Source organism: Amblyomma maculatum, chromosome 9 (assembly GCF_055883805.1).
Source record: "Amblyomma maculatum isolate TAMU_Amacu chromosome 9, ASM5588380v1, whole genome shotgun sequence".
Taxonomy (NCBI): Eukaryota; Metazoa; Arthropoda; class Arachnida; order Ixodida; family Ixodidae; genus Amblyomma; species Amblyomma maculatum.
The window spans coordinates 13,542,887-13,563,710 of NC_139352.1; the positions used below are offsets into that span (position 1 = coordinate 13,542,887).

The 20,824-nt window shown below is 42.0% G+C and overlaps 1 protein-coding gene across 4 annotated transcripts; it reads left to right on the forward strand.

Moving 5' to 3' along the window:
- The first annotated feature begins 41 nt into the window (after positions 1 to 41).
- 140up (RPII140-upstream gene protein) lies at positions 42 to 17,589 on the forward strand. Of its 4 annotated transcripts, XM_084578189.1 has the most exons (8): positions 160 to 296; positions 1,544 to 1,598; positions 3,350 to 3,509; positions 5,496 to 5,584; positions 8,857 to 8,924; positions 11,557 to 11,635; positions 15,442 to 15,543; positions 17,448 to 17,589. In XM_084578189.1, the coding sequence occupies exons 2-8, from the start codon at positions 1,558 to 1,560 to the stop codon at positions 17,506 to 17,508; spliced, it is 600 nt and encodes a 199-aa protein (XP_084434315.1). In that variant the 5' UTR covers positions 160 to 296; positions 1,544 to 1,557; the 3' UTR covers positions 17,509 to 17,589. The 4 variants fall into 4 exon arrangements, with proteins under 4 accessions (XP_084434314.1, XP_084434315.1, XP_084434317.1 ...); XM_084578188.1 differs by lacking the exon at positions 1,544 to 1,598 and having other exon boundaries at positions 42 to 296; XM_084578191.1 differs by lacking the exons at positions 160 to 296; positions 1,544 to 1,598 and adding an exon at positions 412 to 686.
- The last annotated feature ends 3,235 nt before the right edge of the window (positions 17,590 to 20,824 follow it).

Sequence of the window (20,824 nt, forward strand, 5' to 3'; positions counted from 1 at the left end):
AACATGTGTAAAACTGAGTTACTGATGATGAAACAGGACGTGAAAATAGACTGCAGCAGCATACCGTGCGCTATTTCGTTGTCTGCTCTTATGCGGCCTGTTTTCCTTACATTAAATAAACTAGATGTTTGGTGACTTCTAATCAAAGCGACGATGCCCTTTGAAGACAACTCGAAAATCAGCAGTGTCCCTGAGGGCCTGCGAAGTGAAATGTTTAGACCGGAGTATCCTCAAATGAGCACAGCCTTCGCAAACGAAACTGGCATGGACCGCTTGAAAAAGATGTTTGATATTAGGTAGGTCTGGCAAGCACTTTCTGCAGCTTGCTTGTGCCAATACAAAAGAGTAAACAACATGTGGTTCGCTCGCTACGACTTAAGTCAGCTGAGACTGGAGCTAGAATGTGGAATGTCTAGCGTGCTTATGTACGCGGCCTTCGATTCAGTTTCTCGACATAAAGCTCAGTAGTACTTGCGAGCGGGCTAGTTGGCTGTGAACATCTGTCTGTGTGAACGTCTTGGTTTAATTCTCTTGTGTGTGTGTTGTGTTTGTGTATAACCATGCAGCGCCAGAGGTCGTCGCAGTTTCTCGACCTTCATTTCAGAAAGTGAGACTCCCGACCTTTGTAAATGGTCGCGCTTTTACAGCCTATGGTAACAAATCAGGCCGTCCTGATATTGGGCGATGTAAGTACAAAATGATAAGGTGCAAAATGCGTACAACGAAATCTCGCTCGAAGCTTGTTTAGAAAAGTAAAGAAAGGAGCAACACGGGTGAAATAATTTCATTCCGTTAACAAAGGGTGTAAGTGAAAACGTCCCCGGAAGATACGACCCCAGAAAAAATATCCCCGGTGAAAATTTCCCCGAGGAAGGCCACCGGGAAAAAGCATCCTCATGAAAACATTTGCCCTCAAAATCGATCCTTTCAGAGCTCAAATCTGAAAAGATTCCACTTTTCATTCGATTATTCCTTGACATTGAGAATGGATTGCTTGATCCTCAGGGTGCCTGACGTGTTCACAGGCGTAGGAGAAGGCATGACGAAAATTTATGGTACGTACATGCCATACAGCTTGTTTCTCCAGTTATCAACTATGGTTTTCAAATCGTTCAATGCAAATTCCTGTGTGTTTGAACACGTAGCCCCATCTAGGCAGCTAGTGTGACACCTGTAGTTTTGGTTTTCATTCCTTTCTTGTTTTGGTGAGCTCTGATGTGGAATGAATGTTTATTTGTGGACGGGTAGTCTCAAATATAAAAAAAATGGCATTGAGCTTTCATCAGGGTTCACTATGAATGCGGAATCATTCATGTGACTGCACTTAATTCTCCTGTGGATTTTTTTTTTTTATTGTGACAGTAGTTGCAAAGTGTCCGAAGATTGCTTCACGAAATGAATTCAGCTCAGTTGACGAGTCTGGCAAATATCTTCCAGGAACTTCAACTAGGGGCCCAAGGAAGGCCTACTTTTGACTTCAGTTTGTCTTGAGCAGTTGCGCGTCCTCGCCGTATCTACATGTGGTTTTGTTTTCATTTGCTAGGGTGTCGGCAACTTATGAGAGAGATTCAGCAGCAAGGAAAGCTCAAGCACATGAGGTGACTCCTCCAGAACTTCAACAACATTGATTGAGGTTTGAGCACCTCGCTTTCAGAGAACAGCTCTCAGTGCACATTTTAAGTTTTGGTGGCAAATTACATTGAACGCCGCCACCCTCTACAAAAATTCAGCAGTGTATGTTATCACCATCATCATGGCGAGCCTCATTACATCTTTTGCAGAGCAAAGGCCACTCCCATATTCGTCCAATTACTCCAGTCCTGTGCCAGCTGTATCCATTTGATGTTCGCAAACTTTCGAATCTCACCTGCTTACCTAACTTTCTGCTGCCTCCCGTTATGCTTGCCTTTCCTTGGAATCCAGGCTGTCACCCTTGGAGACCACCAGTTATCTTGTCTTTGCATTACATGACCTGCCCATGTCCATTTCTTCTTGATTTCTACTAGAATGTCGTTAACTCACATTTTTTCCCTGACCCATTTGCATGCTTCCTGTTTAATAATGCTACACCCACTGTTTTTTGTTCCATAACTCTCTCTGGCTTTCAATTTAAGTTGAACTTTTTTCGTTAGCCTTCATGTTTCTGCCCCATAAGTGAGTACCGATAAGATGCAGTTGTTTTAAACTTTTCTCTTGAGGGATATCGGTAAGCTTTTATCAATCATCTGATAGTATGTGCCAAATGGGCTCTAAATCAAGTTGATTCTTCTAGTCATTTCTCTTTCGTTATCTGGGTCGGCACCTATTACCTGTCCTAAGTAGACCCTTTGCCATATCCAGCGCCTTGCTGCCTATTGCAAACTACGGTTCCTTTCCGAAGCTGTCGAACATTAGTTTAGTCTTCTGCACGATAATTTTTGGGCCTACTGTTCCACTTTCATTGTCTGTCATTAGTCATCCTTCGTAATTCGTCACCTGAGCTACGTAGCAAAGCAATGTCATCAGCGAATATCAGACTACCGAGGTATTCTCCAGCAACCCTTATCTCTAACTGTTCCCAATCAAGCCGAGTACTTCCTCTAAGCAAGCGGTGAATGGCACTAGAGAGATCATGTCACCTTCTCCCTTCCTTACTGGAATTTTATCACTTTATTTATGGAGAGCTGTAGTTGCTGTGCAGCCTCTATAGATATTTTCTAGTACATTAACATATAGATCACCATGCCCTGGTTTCACAATGGCTGCATGACTGCTCAGTGTTCTGTTGATATAAATGCTTTGTCATAATAAATGAATGCTATGTATAAAGTTTGATTTATTCCGAGCATTTTTCTGTCATCTGGTCGGTAGTATCGATGTGAACTATTGTAGAGTAACCTTTTCAAAAAGCCTGTTTTTGATTGATCAAAGTCTGAAGTTGCTGTGATTCTATTAGTGATTGACCTAGTAAATACCTTGTACGCAATGGATAGAAAGCTGATTGAATGGAGCGGTTGGGTGCTGTGGAAGCTGTGCGAGAACCATGGAGTGCTCATTAGAATGTGCACAGTCGTACACAAAAATGGATAGACCACGCAATCTGTTATGATTACCATTTGTTTGTTTAAACATGCATGCACAACTAAAGTGCAGTCAAACTAACAGACAAGTACATCAGGGGAGCCATGCTATGCACTTCTCAAAACCAGCCTTTGCACCACCAGAAAACGCTGGAATGCAGTTCTACTGTATGTGAAAGAAGGCAGCAGTTATTAAAGCCAAGAAAGGCACCAAGGGTTTGCTACTTTCCTGTCAGTCACTGCTCTGCCAAAGTGGAAAGTTATTAATTTTCACACTGATGCTCCTGCAGTTCCGGTCCCGGGCCAGAGTTGCAGATGGTGGAGTCTGCAGGTTTCGTTGGTGCCATTATAGGGTCCATGGTTGGTGGATGGAACTACTCCACGACTGCCAGGATAGACTACATACGTCGAAACCAGGCCACTTCCTTTCTCAATGCCAAGCAGGCATCGGTCTGTGCATTTCATAAAACTGACCAATATTTCATTGCGTTTCCATGCTGTTTCACGTCTGTATTCGTAAGGTCTGTGGTTACCATGTCTTGTCATTTCGTGTTAGTACATTGTAGTTAACGTAAAGTTCATTTTGCTTTTCGATGACAGTAGAGTTTTTTTTTCTGCCTGACATGCATGATGAAGGTTGTGCCTATTGACTGTGACAAAAATTTACAGGGAACAGAAAGGAAAAAGAGGAAATGGAAGAAAATAAATTGCAGTTTGCCTTAGTTGATCAGTTAAGAGGTTTAACATTTGAAAACGACTTAGTAGGTGCAGATTTTGCAGTGGTAGTTGTGTTGCTTGTATTATGCACAGTGTCCCGAAAACCAATTGCTGGAGAGGGAGAAGAAGGGAGGGAGGGGCGAAGGAAAAAGGAAAACAGGAAAAAATGAGCAAAACTAGAACTTCCTCTAGTTTTATTTATCTTCAGTTGTACTCAAAGTTGTGTGAGCCTTATCACGAAATGCTCACTGTTGACGTATGTGATGTAGGCAGTGGCAACTATACATCAAGGAATTATTTCCGGCTGTGGAATATCTATCTGCATTGGAAAATAAGATGAAATGAGTGAAGTCTGTCAACAACTGTAGCTGTGACCCTTGAAGCCTATGAGCCGCATGCATCTCACTGGCCGCATAAACTTGAGACCCTTGTATATTGGTAACATTTGGGCCTTAACAGGATTTTATTTAAATTTGGTCTTGTGCCCAATGCGGTTTCATTCAATAACATTGAAAGATGAATAGCTGGGCAAGTTGGTAACAATTAACTAAGGCATGGCACAGTGCAAAAATAGACGAAGGAAACAGATTTCAGAGATGAGCACTGACTTGAAACTTATGTTTTATTGAGAAAGAACAAACGTTTTTGTACATTGCTTGTTCTTTCTCTATCAGAAATTGTTTGCAGGTCAGCGTTCGTCTGTGTGGTCTTTTTCCGTCATGCGTTTTCAGGCTGCTGTACCATCCACAATAATCCGCAATAGAATATAGGCATTGGTCTTGCTTGTGCTGCACTTGAGATTGTTGCTAGAAAAGACTTTACGCTGAAATGTTGAAATATGCAGCTGTCACAATGCCGGTATTACATCCCACTTGTTGCGATGTCCTAAAAGCATTGCATGGTGATATTATAGCAACAGCTTTAATTTTATAGATGCAAGTGAGGCAGATGAGGAAAGCCTTTCACTCACAAACCTAGAGTGAGAAAGAAAGAGCAGGAAAGGAAAGTTAGGGGGACGATTAAGCAGAAGAGGGAAAGGAAGGCAGTGAGGGAAAAAAGGAATAAGTTAAGGACATGCCTGCAGCAGAGTTGTAACCCGTCACACAAGCACAGTTCCCCCAGTAAGTGGAATGCTGCTTGCTATGCTTTTGAGATTACAGATCACTGTTGTTGCCATGCTAGAATTTTCTCATCTCTCTTGGCAGGCTCAAAATAGACAAGCTCACAGCTGAGATTCTGTCTCCCGGCACTAAACACAACATCCACAGTGCTGTCTTCTAGTCTGAAGAAGCAAAGGTGCTGTCATCCTTGTGAATGCGCAACAAAATTGCACGTTAGACAAATGAAGTTAATTTCATTGTCTTCTTTCCACACAGTTTAAAGTGCCACCTTCCTTTGACATTGCAAATCATGCAGTGCACTACTAAATTTTAAGCACTGCTCCTCACATGCAAAGTATTGAAATTCCTTCTCAAAGTCACATTCCATAAACTTCCCGTGGGATTTGTGCACCTCAGTTATGCCAGGCAGCTCAGGCATGAGTACACGTGTAGTTTGTTGGGATGGTGTGGCTATCATTGGAAGACCATGCTTCCTGTGCCTCTGCTAAGCCTTGTGACTTCCTAAACAATCGAGTACTTCTTTTGCAGTTACAAAGGGTTTTGACGTGTTTCCTAGTTGCTCACGACTTTTAATTTTCATTCTTTCCTTTCCTTGCAGCGTGAACTCCAGGACGCAATGTTTTTGGCATTCGCTAGAGGTGCCTTTAGGGTTGGCTGGAGGACAGGAACTTTCTCAGCTATTTATATGTAAGCATAACACAATTATGGTATTCAAAATGCTGGCTTTCTTTAATGTGTGCAGACACTAAATATCAACTGCTTATTCTTTATAACAACGAGCAAGATGTTAGTAAACATAGAGCACTGCGGGGCATGAGCCTACACCTGTTGGTGATTTTTCATAGCAGTGCTTCTCTTGTGTTTTGACTTCGCCTTCAGTTTTGACAGCCGAATGAGGGCCATGACATCGAGCTGTTCATGGTGATCAACTCGCGGCCCGCATTTGGCTGTCGAAACTGAAAGGCCACATGAAGCACACAAAAACAGAAGAAATAATGCAATTTTCTTTTGATATGCTCTCATTCCAGCCTTTGGGGCAAGTCACTCGAGAGTTGTTTCCAATTAAAACATTGATATTGATCATAGATTATAATATATGATTAAAAACCTATAATTAATTACATTGCATTTTGTTTATGCCTCACATGACCTGGGCTTGGATATTATAGCCACCATTTGGCTGTTAGACCGAAACCACAATTAACAGCATTAAAAAGAACCTAATTGTAAATTTTTTATGTGGTGATGACAAATACCATACAATGGTACATGCTTACCAACTTACCAACAACAAAAACAAACACAACTAAGAATTTAACATTGATACCCCTTTAAAGGAGTAAACTGCAACTTTTGAAACTGAAATCAAAAATGCACGAGAAAAAAATTCAATTATAGATTACGTAGCTGGCATAGCTGAATTGTATATCTTGCCTCATGTACACTATTGTCTTGCACACTGTTGAAAAGAAAAGACTCATTCATACTATAGAACCCCGCTATAGTAAGCTCGGATATAGTAAAGTGAAACCGAAGTCCCAGTTCATCTTCCATAGACAACTGTACATTTTCCCCCTTTATAGTAAAGACATGTTTGGTAAAAATTGGTTATAGTAAAGTGTGTTTGGCCGCGGCGATGAGTCCCACGATATGGCGCCCATGCAATGCCTAGAATCGTGAGGAAAAGATATTTTTGTACTTGAAAACAGAAAAATAACACAGAGTATTCGTATAAGTGGTTTTACTACTAGGCTTAGCAGTATTCTGGAGAAGCCTACTTTACGGAGGCCTTGGAGCCGTGAGGGAAAGCGTGCAGCGCGTAGGGAAAAAAAAGTAAAGCTGTCTACAAGCATGGAAAAGAAGTGGCGTAGTCCGTTCAGAAAATAAGGGAGAGTAAAAGTGCAGCAAGAAATAAGGAAGGGGAAGAAACGGGTGAATGTTCATACTACTGTGCAGCACAAAGCATGAGGCAGAGGGGGCAAGAAGTGGAGGTGCAGTGTGTGTGGTCTTGCAGCACTTGACTGCCACGCGCATTTATCATTTATTGCCTTTTAAAAAATAGAAACATTAAAAAGTGACACTGTGTTCATGCACATGAAATAAAACTCGGTTGTATTCGTAGCCACGTTGTCCTCATGCTTAAAGGTACTTCCACTAGATGTAAAAAAATTTTATAACTGAAAAAAATTGCACGAAGAGATGATAAGAGAGAGATAGAAGCTATATCAGAGTGTTTTTTTTTCATCAAGCAACAAGACGTGTTCAGTAAATGGCCGTTTAACTACCAGACAGCATCTTCAGGACCGTGTATCACCAGCAACTGATGTAGTAAAGACCCTGATATAGTCAAGATTTTTTCTGGTCCCAGTCACTTGACTATAAAAAGGTTCTACTGTATTGGTGTCTCTTCTCCTTTAATTTAATTCAACAGATTAATTTGAGTGGGTGTCTACCTTAAATAGTAAAAAAATTTTTGGGGGTTATGCCTTAGCATGTGATGTCATGTTCTGTTCGTCTTCTCACTATCTTTTTTAATGCGCTACTGCTGGCAAGCACTTGTAACAAACATGATGGTTACGTGGACTGTGTTCATTTCATTCGAAGTTCATAGTAAGCAGACTTGCCTAGTTGTAACCAGAAAATACCAAATCAAAAATGGTGATTATATCTTGGAAAATTCCATTGCGGGCATCTTTTTTTAAGCTCTGCAACACGCAATAGTGCCAGTAGCAATTGAGGCACTCATATCAAGTGGCGATAGGTCAGCAGCTACGTTCCTGACCAATGAGGATGTATAATGGTGAAGCTACCGTAGCATACCAATACTATGCTTTGTTGGGCAAGTCAGTAAACATCCATTGTTAATAAAATTAGCACAAACAGGAAGACATAGGACGAGATGAAAAGAAGCTACAGGACAAGCGCTGGCTAACAACTCAGCCTCAGCCTTTAATCCAATGCCCAGACAAAAACAAATGTGACGAAAATGAAGATTTTGCTTGAGACATACTTTGGTTCATCAGCTAATCAAAAAGTTGCTAAAAAAAAAACTGCTTGAAAGAGCAAGGGAAGTCTTGCTGACGTATTTGATGTCCTTTGAAATAAAATATGCTTCTGCCACTTTTCTCGTCTGTAGCATGTGTGCATGCAGAAAGTACAATATTTGCTGCCTTCTCGTGACAGCAGCACAGAAGGTAGAAATCCTGTCGGCCAGGGGATGTGTGCCACATGACCAGTAGGTAGGGCCAGCAAGGCATACCTTTATAGCTGGTGCTAAAACTTCTCAAATTGCTGTTATTGGTTCATCATCTTTGGTGTGCATAGCTTGGCTTTCAACGCTGCCCGTCTTACACTCGCCATGCTTCCGCTTTACATGCTGTCCCCTTGTAGCCTGTTGGGACATGGTTGGCTGCTGTGAACTGCTCTTGCAGTGCCGCCTTTTTTTATTTTTTCCGGGAGGCCGACACTTTCTTTAGGGGGCGGGGGCTGTTCGTGAGATCTGGGTATCGCAATTAAGTCTCGTAGCACACAAGGAGTACTCATGTTATTTGACTATGGGACAAATTTATCCGCCTCTTTGGTCGTTATACAAGTGTGGTGAGATTGGGTTTGTTTGTTTTGTCTGGAACACAGTGCCATAGCCTCAGTACATATTTTTACAGCAGCACTACCTTTGTTAATAAGCAAGCATTCGTTAAAACTGCAGCTGTTATAAGCAGGCTTGACTGTATGAATACTAGAATGGTTTTTTTTTATGTGGCAGTTTTTCAAGGAATGTGTTGACTAAATAAATTTGTTCATAGAAAGACAGCCCATGGCTTTAGTTACTAACCAACATATTTGTAGCTATCGTGCTGTCAGGCTTCTGTTTGCAGGTTAGTTTGGGGTGTCCATTTTAAGCAAAAGTTTAGCCTACTGCCAAGATACTTTCATTTATTGCTCGATTTCCTTTATTTCAGGACCACCGTCATCGCAGGATTCACATATAGGAATAAGTTCGGCATAGCGGAACATGTTGCAGGAGGAGGCAAGTTGAAATTTAAATATTGTGTGATAGGAATTCTTATTATTTTAAGAAGAATATGGTATTAAGCTGGGGTTTTCGTTAACCGCAGCTATCTCTAAAAGCACCTTTGAGCTGTCATTAGTTACCAGTCCGGGCAGCTCAGCACAATGGTTAAGCAACTAGCTTAATGGGGTTTGTTTGCTTGCATGTGGAGTTTGACGTCTCAAAGCAACTCAGGCTATGTTTATTTCTATATATATTTAGTTTACACAATGCAAGACTTTTTAGTGCCTGATACTTATAAAGTACTTATGATTGTATTTAGCTGATTTCAATAAAGATCGAAGCTGAGTAGTTTTTTAAAATTCGAATCAAAGTTGTCCATTCTTTGATATGCTTGAATTTTGGCTAATTTCAAGATAATATGGAGAAAGAATGGATAAATCTAGAGCTTCAAATTTTTACAGAAATAAAGAACAAGGCCTGCATAATATATACAAAAAGTTTCAGTGGCAACACATTTAGTCGTGCGAGAATGTAGGGCTGAATATTGGCAATTTTCAGGGCCAGCACCAGGTTTTATGTTTTTTTCTTATAATTTTAAACAATATAATGCAACACTTTTTTAGTCTGTAATATTTCTGAGGTACTGACGATTCTTGAAAGGGATTTTAATAAAATTCGAAGCTGTTTTTTTTTAAACTCGAATCAAAGTTGCCCTCTTTTTTTTTGTTTTCAAATTTCGGGCAAATTTAATGCCTTGTGGAGAAAACGCAGCAATCTAGAGCTTCAAATTTTATGTGGAATCAAGAACTTAACCCACATAATAAAGAGAAAAAGTATTAGTGCAAACAACTTAAGCCGTCATGCCAGTATTTAAGGCTGGAAATGAACAATTTTGCAGCGCGTCACTCCTGAAGCAAAGTTTACAATATTTTACTAAATCAGCTGCAACAACAAAAGGTGTTTATAATAGTTTTTTAAAAATAAACGTTGCATAAATTTATTGGGTAAATATAATATATGACAAACTCTTAGTGTGGAAGCAGTAGGTCTCCAAACGTGAAACTTTTTGAAATGGTTGAAACTGCATTTTCCACCTCTAGTGATATACGATTTTTTTTTCCGAGAAAACTATGCCATATCTCATAAAACTAAGGTTCATTCCTTTGTGTCGAGACATCTGTCCACCACATATGAAAATTTCATTGAAAACAAAAAACGGTCATGAGACCTCGATTACTGTTCCACCATTTGTCCACCATTTGAACACACCCATATAGTTTGATATATCGACATTATGCATATATATATATATATATATATATATATATATATATATATATATATATATATATATATATATATATATATATATATATGACAGTATATAAGCTTACTTTGTCTAGACTGAAGAATATATTTTACACATGCTATTGCCACGCTCCTCGCCATGACGTGCTGCCCACCAGCATGCTGGCAGTGTATTGCTAGGCTGAACCTCATTTGCATCCAAGCTGCAGGAACGGTGCTTTGGAACTGTCTGTGATAAAGTGTCTGATCTTGTCACCACCACACTGTGAAGAGAAGAATTGTTGACCAAAATAAAGATGCTGTTGGTTTTTGCAATGCTCATGGCAAGGAAGCAAGCAAAGTACATTATGCAGGAGTGGTAACTGTACATTCATTGGCTAAAAGGGCTTCACTGTATGGCGGTGACGCATCATGAAACTTGAGCTTAGGAAGTCGAAAGCTACCCTCAAACACACCCCAAATCTTCCTCGCCATGCGGTTTGACATCACGAGCACAGCCAGCAGGTTCCCAAGGCAGTGCGGTTGATTCATCTCTCGAAGCATCGCCCTGTTTCCTCACACAGTGAGAAAAGGCATACAGATCCCCAAAGACTCCCTCCTTCATCTAAAGTGTGAATAAGCCCTCATTAATGCATGAAAAGCAATCAAAGGATGCTATTAGGAGAAGCGCCACTTGCAGGGGAGTGGTATGCAATGCAATATATTGCATGACCTTCCTATGCTTTAGCACAGGATTTTCAAGGACATAATCTGCATGTTGGCTATAGTCAATAGTTAAAAATGCCTGGGTTCAATATATTTGGGCTTAACTTATCACGAACTGGCTTAGTGAGCTTTACACTGGGAGGTCAAACTTGGCTGCCGTGTTCAGTACAATTTCTACCAACTTGGTCAGCCAGTAGCTGTGCTGCTTGTGACTGATTCCTCTTGCTGTCCTTTGATACCTATGAGTTAGGGTTAGGGGATGAAGCCATGGGAATGCACCAATTGTAAAGGCAATTTTAGTGGTGCAAGCGGCGGCGTGAAGTAATTGCTAGTAATGCATTGCTACGTCCTTTCGCTGCTGTCCTGTGTCGATGCGCTTCTTTGTCTGTGCTCCTGGAGCATGTCTTGGCAGCTGGCCTACAGCCTCCTGAGACAACTTTTCTGCACTTTACGTTCAGTATGTACCGCTTTGTAAGCTCTGCCATACTAGCTGCCATATTTGCGCTGTGGTGCAGATTGCAATTTCGAGGCTCCTAAGGCACCTTGAGTGCTTGCTGCATGAGAAAGTTTCTTTGAGTCTTTTCATTGCCATTACCGTTGTGTACTGAGTTGCCTTCTTTCCCAACCCCCACAGCACTTGCGGGCTTCCTCTTCAAAATGAACATGGGAATTGCGGGTTCGCTCATCGGTGCCGGTCTCGGAGGCCTACTGGGGTGAGTCTGCCGGGGGGGGGGGGGGGGGGGGGGGCACTCATTCAGTGGGTGCTCTGCTGAAAGCAAGATGGTTGGAGCACATTAGTGCTTGCGAATGCTACCATGCACTTATTCACGAGGCTTTGGGTTAGTCTACCTACACAGTATAGGCACTAAGGTTCAAGAAGTGGTGAAAAAATACATCTGTCCAGGACATGTATAGTGAGTGCACAAGGGGAATGGCTAGTAATGTGAAAAAAAAGAGGTTCAGTGCATTTGTAAAGCGATTTGAGGTGGTGAATAAACTGCTTACCAGTGTCCGTCAAGAGAAAGCAATATAATAGTTGCTTCTTTGCAGGCACCCTTCTGTGGGGCAGAAACCTGGAGGCTGTTTAAAAGAAAAGCCTTTGGTGAAACTGAGGACAGCATAGCAAGCAGTGGAAGAGATGGACGTAAGGTTAAAAGCCAGTCAGGGAACAAATGATAGTTAAGGCTGAGCTCCATGTACTCAAAACTTCACGCAAACGCGACAGCAGTAGGCGTTGAGCGAAAAAGGAATGCATGTGTACCTTGCATTGTCGCTCTGATCTGCTGAAATAGAAAACTTCGCTCTTTGCCCAGTAATCAAGCAGTTAGCCTATCATACTCTCGCTGGCCATTTTTGGTTTGTCATATAGCTTCTCCTCAGTATTCTATGCCGCTGCTGCTGCATCGCTACCGTAGAAATTTTGCATTAGCTGTGAAATATTTGCAGCATTGAAATAAATGAAATGCTGTGCTCATCAGTAGAGGAGAATGCAACAGTTAGAGTGAGCTATACAAGCGAGTGCACCACGGTGATATATGCGAGCTGAGGTGGTAGGGATGCTCGATTCTCATTGCTGCTGCGCTCCAGCTGTATGTGCGATATCACTCGCAATGCAAAGTTTCACTTGCATAGTTTGCTCTCTCAAAACCAAATCGAGAAACAGTTTACGGGTGTGGTTACTAAGCCAGAGTGCACTGGCACAGCCAGATTGTGTTCCTCCCCCATGAATCCGTCTTCGCTGTAGCTATACCGTTGTTGTAGGGAAAATGTTTATTTTGCTCTGGCTAATAGGAAGGCCTGTAAACTTTTCAAGGAGAGAACAGAGAGCAGACTATAGGAGCATTTATGGAGCTGCGGAGTCGCGTAGGCATCGAAACTGTTGTAGATGTCGCTGTCGCCTTCACTTGCATGGGGGTTGCTCGCTAAGCGAAGGAACGAACAACGGTTTTGCTTCACTACGCTGCCTCATTGCGCCACTCTCTTTTTCACACACATGGAGCTAACTCTTTAAAGCTGACATTGGGAAAAGGAGATGGGCATGTATCTTAACAAAATATAACTGGTGATCACTAAAGGCAATGCAGTGGATACCACCTAAGGAAAGGCAAATGCATTAGGGTTCAACAGAAAGTCAGCGGCCTGGATGAGGTTAAAAGACTTGCGGTGGTAAGGTGACTGCAGCTGGCACAAGACGGGGTCATTTGGACAGATATGGCAGAGGCCTCTGATCTGCCGTGAATGCCACAAGTTTTACCAATGCATGTGTGCGCAGGTGCTTCAGTGGAATGACACGAGGTATAACCATAACATTGTGATTGTGACGTGCACAATTTTCTTTGTCAACATGATGCAAATGTGAGAGCTATATGGAGTGCTGTAGAAGAGAATGTTGTATAACATCTAATGTATTCTATTCAATGTGCAAAATAGTCGCAATTTCTTGAGAAAAAGGAGGAACCATTTTGGGATTACACTGGAACCTATACCATTCATGGCTGCACAATTGGTGTGCTATTTTTTTTCTGAAATTTTTTGGTGGTGTGGAGTAGTTGAGCAGTAGTCTGGCACTGCATGTTTTAGTGAAATGTGCGATGCATATTAGGAGCTGTATGTCAGAATTTTATGTAGAACCTTGACAGCATAAAGGCCGTTTCTCGTCTTGCGTGTCGTGCTGTCTGCATACTGAGCCTTACAGTTGTGTGGACCTTGTTGAGTAAGTATAGGAATGATCCATCTTTTGCTGATGATCAGCACACCAGAGACCGAATTCGCTCCGATCACATCACAAATGTCACAATCCGATCGGCTAGCCGCGCCTCTATTGATGATTTTGGCTGACTGAGCTGTTGACCAATAGTAATGGGGACTGATTTACAGATTTGTGACAGTTTTTGTGATGTGGTCAAAGCATAGTTTGGCCCCTGTGCAACAAGTCATTCTGTGACAGCAGTTTAAACTGACGAAAATGCCGCAAGCACGTTCGTGCTGTTGCATAAAAAGGGCGCCATAAATCCGTGTGGCCGTAACGGCAACTGGTGCAGTCACTGCTTTGCTCAGCTAACCACGGAGGGCACCATGGATCCATACAGCCAGAACAGTGCCACTCATCTTCCCTCCCCTCCTTCGTCTATCCGTGCCTCTGCCATCTCCGCAGAGCAGAGAAGTGTGCTGTCACACTTAAAGATCCTCTATTTAGACACTGTCTCTCCCACGTGTGCGGGTGTGAGACTTTTCATGCAGGACAAATAAACACCAGCTGACTGCCACTCATGATGCTGTAGTTTGTTCTCTCTCTTTAATGTGACGGCAGTTAAGGGCACGTTTTCTGGACCTGGGGCAATGGTGGGGAAATATGCAGTGTGAGGATAGAAAAGAGAGGTAAAGGGGAAGCGGTACAAACTAGTTTCTATTTGTGCATGATAGAGTCTCTGTAGCTACCGCATACTGCCACTTTTGCAGAATGTCACGCTATGCAAGAGTGGTAATCATCGGTAAATTTTTGTTATCGTAATAGCTTGCACAACGAATGCCTTCGAGTAGGCAAGATTCGCCATTGCCATAGCGCATAATAACAAAGTATGTAACCAACAAATCCCACATTCTGTTGGTCATAGAGAATCTTGTCTAGCTGGGCCTGGGCCACAAGACAGCCATCTTGTAACGTTAGCCTTGCCGATTTCTATTGCCACAGGAGGACACTCGTTGCTGCCTGTAGTAAGTAAACAAGTTTTAGGGACCTATTGCAGTTTATTATATATTCTGTAATTCTTGTGCGCATTTGTTGTGTGTGTACAAGATCCTATTTTTTCTTCTCCTCTCCCTCTAGCCTGCTCCTGTAACAGCCTGATTGAGGTTGCTGTATGTAAAAATAAATGAGTAAAGAGCGCTGTTGCTGGTTATCCAGTTCTGATGGGGTTAGAAATGGGCGCACCCAAGGTTAGGGCGCCGTCATAGTATGTTTGCCACTACTTCTCCATCTCGGCCTTCCTTTGCAAAGCACAAGTACCCCTCCAAATTCGAGTTCAGCTCGGCACCTTTCATAACTTTTGTTTCCTGCTCACGACGAGCGTAGCATTGGCCGATGATGGATGCATTTTAACGTAATAGCATCAAAGGCCTAATTTTCCAGAAAACGTGGCGTCAGCATGCCTCTGGCCAGTGACATAGCCACTGATTGGTCAGCGGGTTGTGAGCGGCAAATTTGGCAGGTGCTACAAGCTTGGGCTTCTCTTTTGAGATGTGAATTGAACTCAGCGGCACTCTTGGGCCACGAGTTAGGACCACGAGTTACCCCTAAGCCATGGAGACACATTGCCCTGATGGTCTTTCACATCATGTTCGTAGCTTACGGCTGTATGCTAGCAAGTATCTGTGACATAACAGAGGCACAGATGCAGAGGTTAGAGACTAAGTGAGTAGCAAATGCATGAATGTGAATGGGGATCTGCAAGGGGTGACGAAAGAGGTGGAAGCCATTCGCACTGTTGTCCCCCTTTTTATCTTCCTCCATTCCTTGCAGGCTTGCCGGAGGGACACTTATGAGCCTTGGTACGAAGGCATATGGATTGACAGTGCCAGAATTCCGATACTGGCAGCATAACTACTGGATTCAGGAGTACAGGTGAGGCAACCAGTGTACCTGAAATGGGCAGAGCCATTTCAAAGCTGGTTTACAGCCTGCGTGACTCATTTTGTAGTGCTGAACTGCACTGCAATGCAAGCGTGGCTTACAAATATTGTACGCCATTAAAGATATCACTCTGCCATGCATCATTCTAAAATATTGCACCTTACATTGTCCGCACATTCTGTCACTGTGTGGCGATTTAGCAGAGCTTCAAGTTCTTTTGCTTGTACAGAGGATGCACTGCGTTAACATGCATTGAAATTGTAGCATGCCTCAGGAGTTTGTTGGCAGAAGTCTAATTACCACATGTGATTAGTGTGTGTGTGAGACTGAATTTTGTGACAACTTATGAACTTATGTTTGTACGCCGGATTTATGGGAAGCATACTGTTAGCCAAGCTTTTTTTTTTAAAAATGGCTTAGTGTGTGCAAGGAAATCAAGGTTACAGACTGATTTTAGAGCTCTTTTCTTCCACCTGAAAAGCGGCATGAGGTTAGTTTCTACATTCCCCAAACTAAAGGCAAAATGTAGACATTGTCAGAGTATATTAGCAGGAGAGTCTAAATCCGAGCTAGGTACTTTTAGAGCGGATGTAATGTTCATTCTGAATGAGATTATATTAACATGGAACATGGCTGTTTTTGTAGATACATTGAAATAAGCTGTTTTAATACGCTTATTCATTTTCTCTCTCGTTACTAATATCTGCTTGGTGGGACCCTTTGTGAACTGACCAATACAGACTCTCATTAAACCATAAATTAAAATAGTCACAGATTTGAATTTAAAGAACAGTTGAGATGTTCCATTCATCTGTTGGCATCATTAAATACATCTTCAATGCTTTGTCAAGAGGAGAAAACACTGTCATTAGCGTGTGCCGCAATGTGTAGCTTGTTTGAAATATTTAGGTTGTTATTGCCCTTAAAATGAAGCAGGGGCATCTTCTGAATAATTGGCACCTAAATATTAGCCAAGTTATATGTGGTTATAAGAATTATACTTTTTGTTTCTGTGCAGTGAGGTCTTTATTTAAAATTCGTTTTTGTATCAGCTCTGTTTTGTGCTGTAGAACCTCGTTGCTGAATTCCTGGTTCATACATTCAAAATTGTAGGCTGCAAAAATCACCCGGTTATGTTCTCGTGTATGATCTTTAAATTTTCCAGAGACTGTGGTCTCATATTACGGCTGGCGATCAACTGCGTGTGTTCCAATGTACGAACGGGCAGAGTCCAAGAACGCGCTGCGCAAGAGCTAGGAAGCGGCACTGCTGTGATGTGCTGCAAAAGGACGAAGCTAAACTCAGAGGGCCGTTGAATCGGAGAGAGGCTGTTTTTATTCGCAACGCCTTAAAAGAAAGGGAGCAAAGCATTTGGGAACAACTTTGCACTAACATAGAAGTAGGCCAGACTGGTGAAGGTAGCGTGAGGAGCAAGAATGCGCTGAGAGTTGCCCATCGCAATGGCTTCTTTACGCTGCGTTGGTGTATGGGGCAAAGCATCCAGAAACGAGAAGGCAATCCCAGTTATTGTCGTCAAAGTACCTAGTCTGTTAAAATCTGTTTTGCAGATGCGTGAATTCTGAGAGGAATAAAGTAGGGGCTCCTCATATATTTAGCAAAGAAATGCTAATCTACATTTTTATGAAGTGAAAGTGTCAATAATTGCCCTTGTATACTGTTAATCAAATCATTTTTAAAATCATGCAGTTCGGGTAATACGTCTTTCCCCACATTTCTTGAAAAACTTTTCGACAGGGTTTTGTTCATCACTCTCTGTAGCAGGGCCTAGCTCCTACGAAGCCCTGTCAAGCTAGAATTTGGCAAGGTCATATATTGTGTGTTTGTTTCTATCCTGCAGTCTGTAAGAATCAATTTTCTATTCCTCAACTTTCCAGTGAGAAGAAGGAAAAATGGAAAGAGGGAAAAGCAGCAAAGCCAGCAGCGCCATCGTCATGACGAGAGGCAAAAGAAAAGTGTTCGGTAGCGCAAGACCCTGTATAGATTGTTTTATTAAAACCACATTCACGTTCCTGGGCACTTTTTCTTTTTGGCAATATTACTAAAACCGGCTCTTTCAAATGTGCCACCAGGTGCGTAGAAATCAACAAGTGCACAGGTGTCGTGATCAAGGAACACCAAAGGTAGGGTATTGTATCGAAACCCTGGCCAGTGAAGGAACAAAAATGTCTTGTACATCAGTTTCTTATCCCTCTTGATTGAAACAGTGGTGAGCGATTCTGGAATGCTGTTCATGAGACAATGTGCATCACATGCCCTCATGCCTCCCTTCTGTCTTGTGCACCATGACTCAAAACCTTTATACCCTTGCCACAAGGGCAGTTTCAATGCCCACTGGGTTGATGGGGATCGACCACTGCCACACAGTTTTCAGTGGCCATTGAACTCAATGGGCATTATTGACTCAATGAGTTTCGTGAATGAAATCTCAAGTGCCCTTAGAGCAGCCCAACACTGAGACATAGAAACTTCGAAGAAAGAAAATATCTGTTTTGATTCAATTACAATGTTTTAGACTACACTAACCATTTCATCAACCAGTTTTTCGGCGGTAAAAATGATCACTCTGCGGAATGTGATATGGTCAGATGTAAACAACCTGTTCTTTGGCGTACTGCAGCGTTCTGCCTGTGTTCGCCTTTGAGCGCGTTCTGCGACAACCGGGACCAAGAATAGTTCCACTAGTACTATATAACGATAGCAATTGCAAATGCTGCAAAGACGACCACCGAGCTGTGGCGGCTTCGCTGGCGCAAAATGAATGCTTCTGAAACATCTGAAACTAATGCGTATAGTTAGCCTGTTATTGTTCCGCCGTTACTGCCTGTGGGTAACGCCGAAATGTGAAGTATTTGAATATCTGTGCGGTAGCGTTGCATCTCGATGGCCCTCGAAAATTTCAATGGCCATTGACTCAATGGGCATTGATATTGCTCGCGTGACAGAGGAATTAGTGACTGCAGAGTGCACTGCACAGAGACATCACTACTGATGCAAGCCACTGCGTAGAGATTGGACCTCTACCAATTTTGTGACCCGTGTCACAAGATCGAAGTGCTCGGGCTTTAAGCTTGAATGACCAGGCTTTAGAAGGGAAAGTTTGTGTTGAATATCATTAAAGCACTGGGATATGTGACACTTCATTTTTGACCATTTAGTGTCGCAGCTTATACTCGTACAGAATCGCCATCCCTGGCCTTCATTAGCATGTTACAACCATTCGGCAAATTGAAAGTTCTTTCCAAATTTAGTTCATCTGTGCGCATATGTTACACCACAACACAGTGAGAAAATATATTTTAATGGGTCGATCTTTTTAAAAACTGCTGCATCCATTGAAAAAAAAAAAAAAACAGCCTACAGCTAATTCATGCTACTTATTTTTGAGCTCAGTACTATAGAAAAATAAATGTTAACAAACGGGAAGGCAACTGCTAGAAAGTGAAAATAAGCTAAGTGGCTCGGTAATTCTCCCAGTAACAATGCTCGTTTTGTTATTAACAAAAAGCCTTCAAAAATAATTAAGTAGCACCACAATTCAACCAAAATATCTTGAATACATCCAAAACATGTCACATTGCTCGCTGCTAAATTTGGGCCAGCTAATGGACTGTAAGAATGTTGAAAAAGATCAAAGCTTTTTCTCATCATTTAGCACAGCAGACAGTGAAAGGTAGCATTCCATATCAAACATATGTTACATGAAAATTAAAAATTCATTGTGGCCAGTGCAAATCAAATCCACTTCAATAGGGCGCGAGTCCACGAATACAATGATTCTACAAATTTGAGTCACAGAAGGGCTGATACAGGCAAAAGCAAGAAAGGTAAAAAGGCTTCCGAATGACCAGAAGGCAACAGGAAAACCACAAGCACCTGAAAACTTCGAATGCACAGAAGAGGTATAGCCACTCTTCGAAGCAAGTGTCGAAGCAAGTGTGCTTTTCTGACTACCTTTTTTTTGTCTTCAATCACGCTGTGGTGGCAGTGAGTTGTGTAAGCATACAAGGCACTGTTCTGGTAGCAGCAGCACTTACTCTGAAATTTCGAGCTGGACATCACTAGAGAGAAAACATTAATGCTACAGAAGCTAGAAAGCAGTGGAACTGTGCGGGTCAAAGAACTGTAATTTCACCACACGAGAACAGAGTGATAATCAATCGATATCTAGGTAACAAACAGCTTAAGGATTGACCTACTCTGATAAAATGCTTTCCTGAAGTTCACATTTCGCAAGACGGCCAAACAAAATGCATGGGCAGACCATAGCCGGCCCGCAGCATTTTACTGTTGATTGCGGTTTTTATTGGACAGTGATTATCACACCAAGAAAGATGAACTATAGTCTTTTCTGCTGATGCAATTCGGATTGTCCAACAAACAAATATCAGATTTCATCGTGGGAAACAATTGTTCCAAACAGGTTACTTGGATGTGCAAAAACTAAATATCTGCTGGATAAGCTATGTGTTAGCTAGTTCTTAAGTAAACAGAGAAAAAAGAATATAGTACTATAATGTGTCCAGCTCTTGCCTAGCACTCTCGCCATGTTTACTCTCTTCTTGTGCCAGCTAAGACTGCTGCATCTCTGTCTACGAGTCTGGCTACCTATTTTCATGTTGCAGTAACTACCACAGCTAGTTTCAGTTTCTGACTTACACTAGCATGAACAGTATTATATCATGCTAGGCTGATTTGCTCAATATCACTCAGTGACAGTCCTAGTTCAAACTAGAACCAGGTCACACTTTTTTTTTTTTTTTGCTGTGCAAATTAAAAAAAAAATAAAACTTGAATAGGGTTCGCAACATACAGTGGATGCATTCAGCAAAGCACACTATACAGTTCAGCAGCACAGCGCTACTTTGCCAAGCAAGGTGTAGTGCATATTCTCGTCAAGCCGATGTTCATTGCAAACTGAGACCAGTACTCATACAGTCCCGGTTAAAGCACCATACCTTTGCAGACTGCAGCCTCAGGAATTCAACTCATCCTCTATATTCCCATTTCCCTTGTACTATATTATCTCTTCTTGGCATATTTAGTCATCTTATTTCCAAATATTGCTGGCTTAACGTTAGAGCAGCATTGACTGGTCAAGTGACAACACAATGCAAATGTTTTCTGCCTGCTGTACACTGTCACCTTCTAGCATGCACACACACATATACACATTCATTTTACATGTGTAAATTTGCACATCCCTTATCACAGGGTTGTTCGCACTACAGGCCTCTTAAGGGTGCTCTAAGCC

Bases quoted from the DNA above. Each gene is read 5' to 3' on its own strand.
- 140up (XM_084578188.1), top strand. From the start codon at position 154: ATGCCCTTTGAAGACAACTCGAAAATCAGCAGTGTCCCTGAGGGCCTG. The intron at 5,585-8,856 runs GTAAGCATAACA...CCTTTATTTCAG, and splicing joins ACTTTCTCAGCTATTTATAT to GACCACCGTCATCGCAGGAT. The intron at 15,544-17,447 runs GTGAGGCAACCA...TCAACTTTCCAG, and splicing joins TACTGGATTCAGGAGTACAG to TGAGAAGAAGGAAAAATGGA.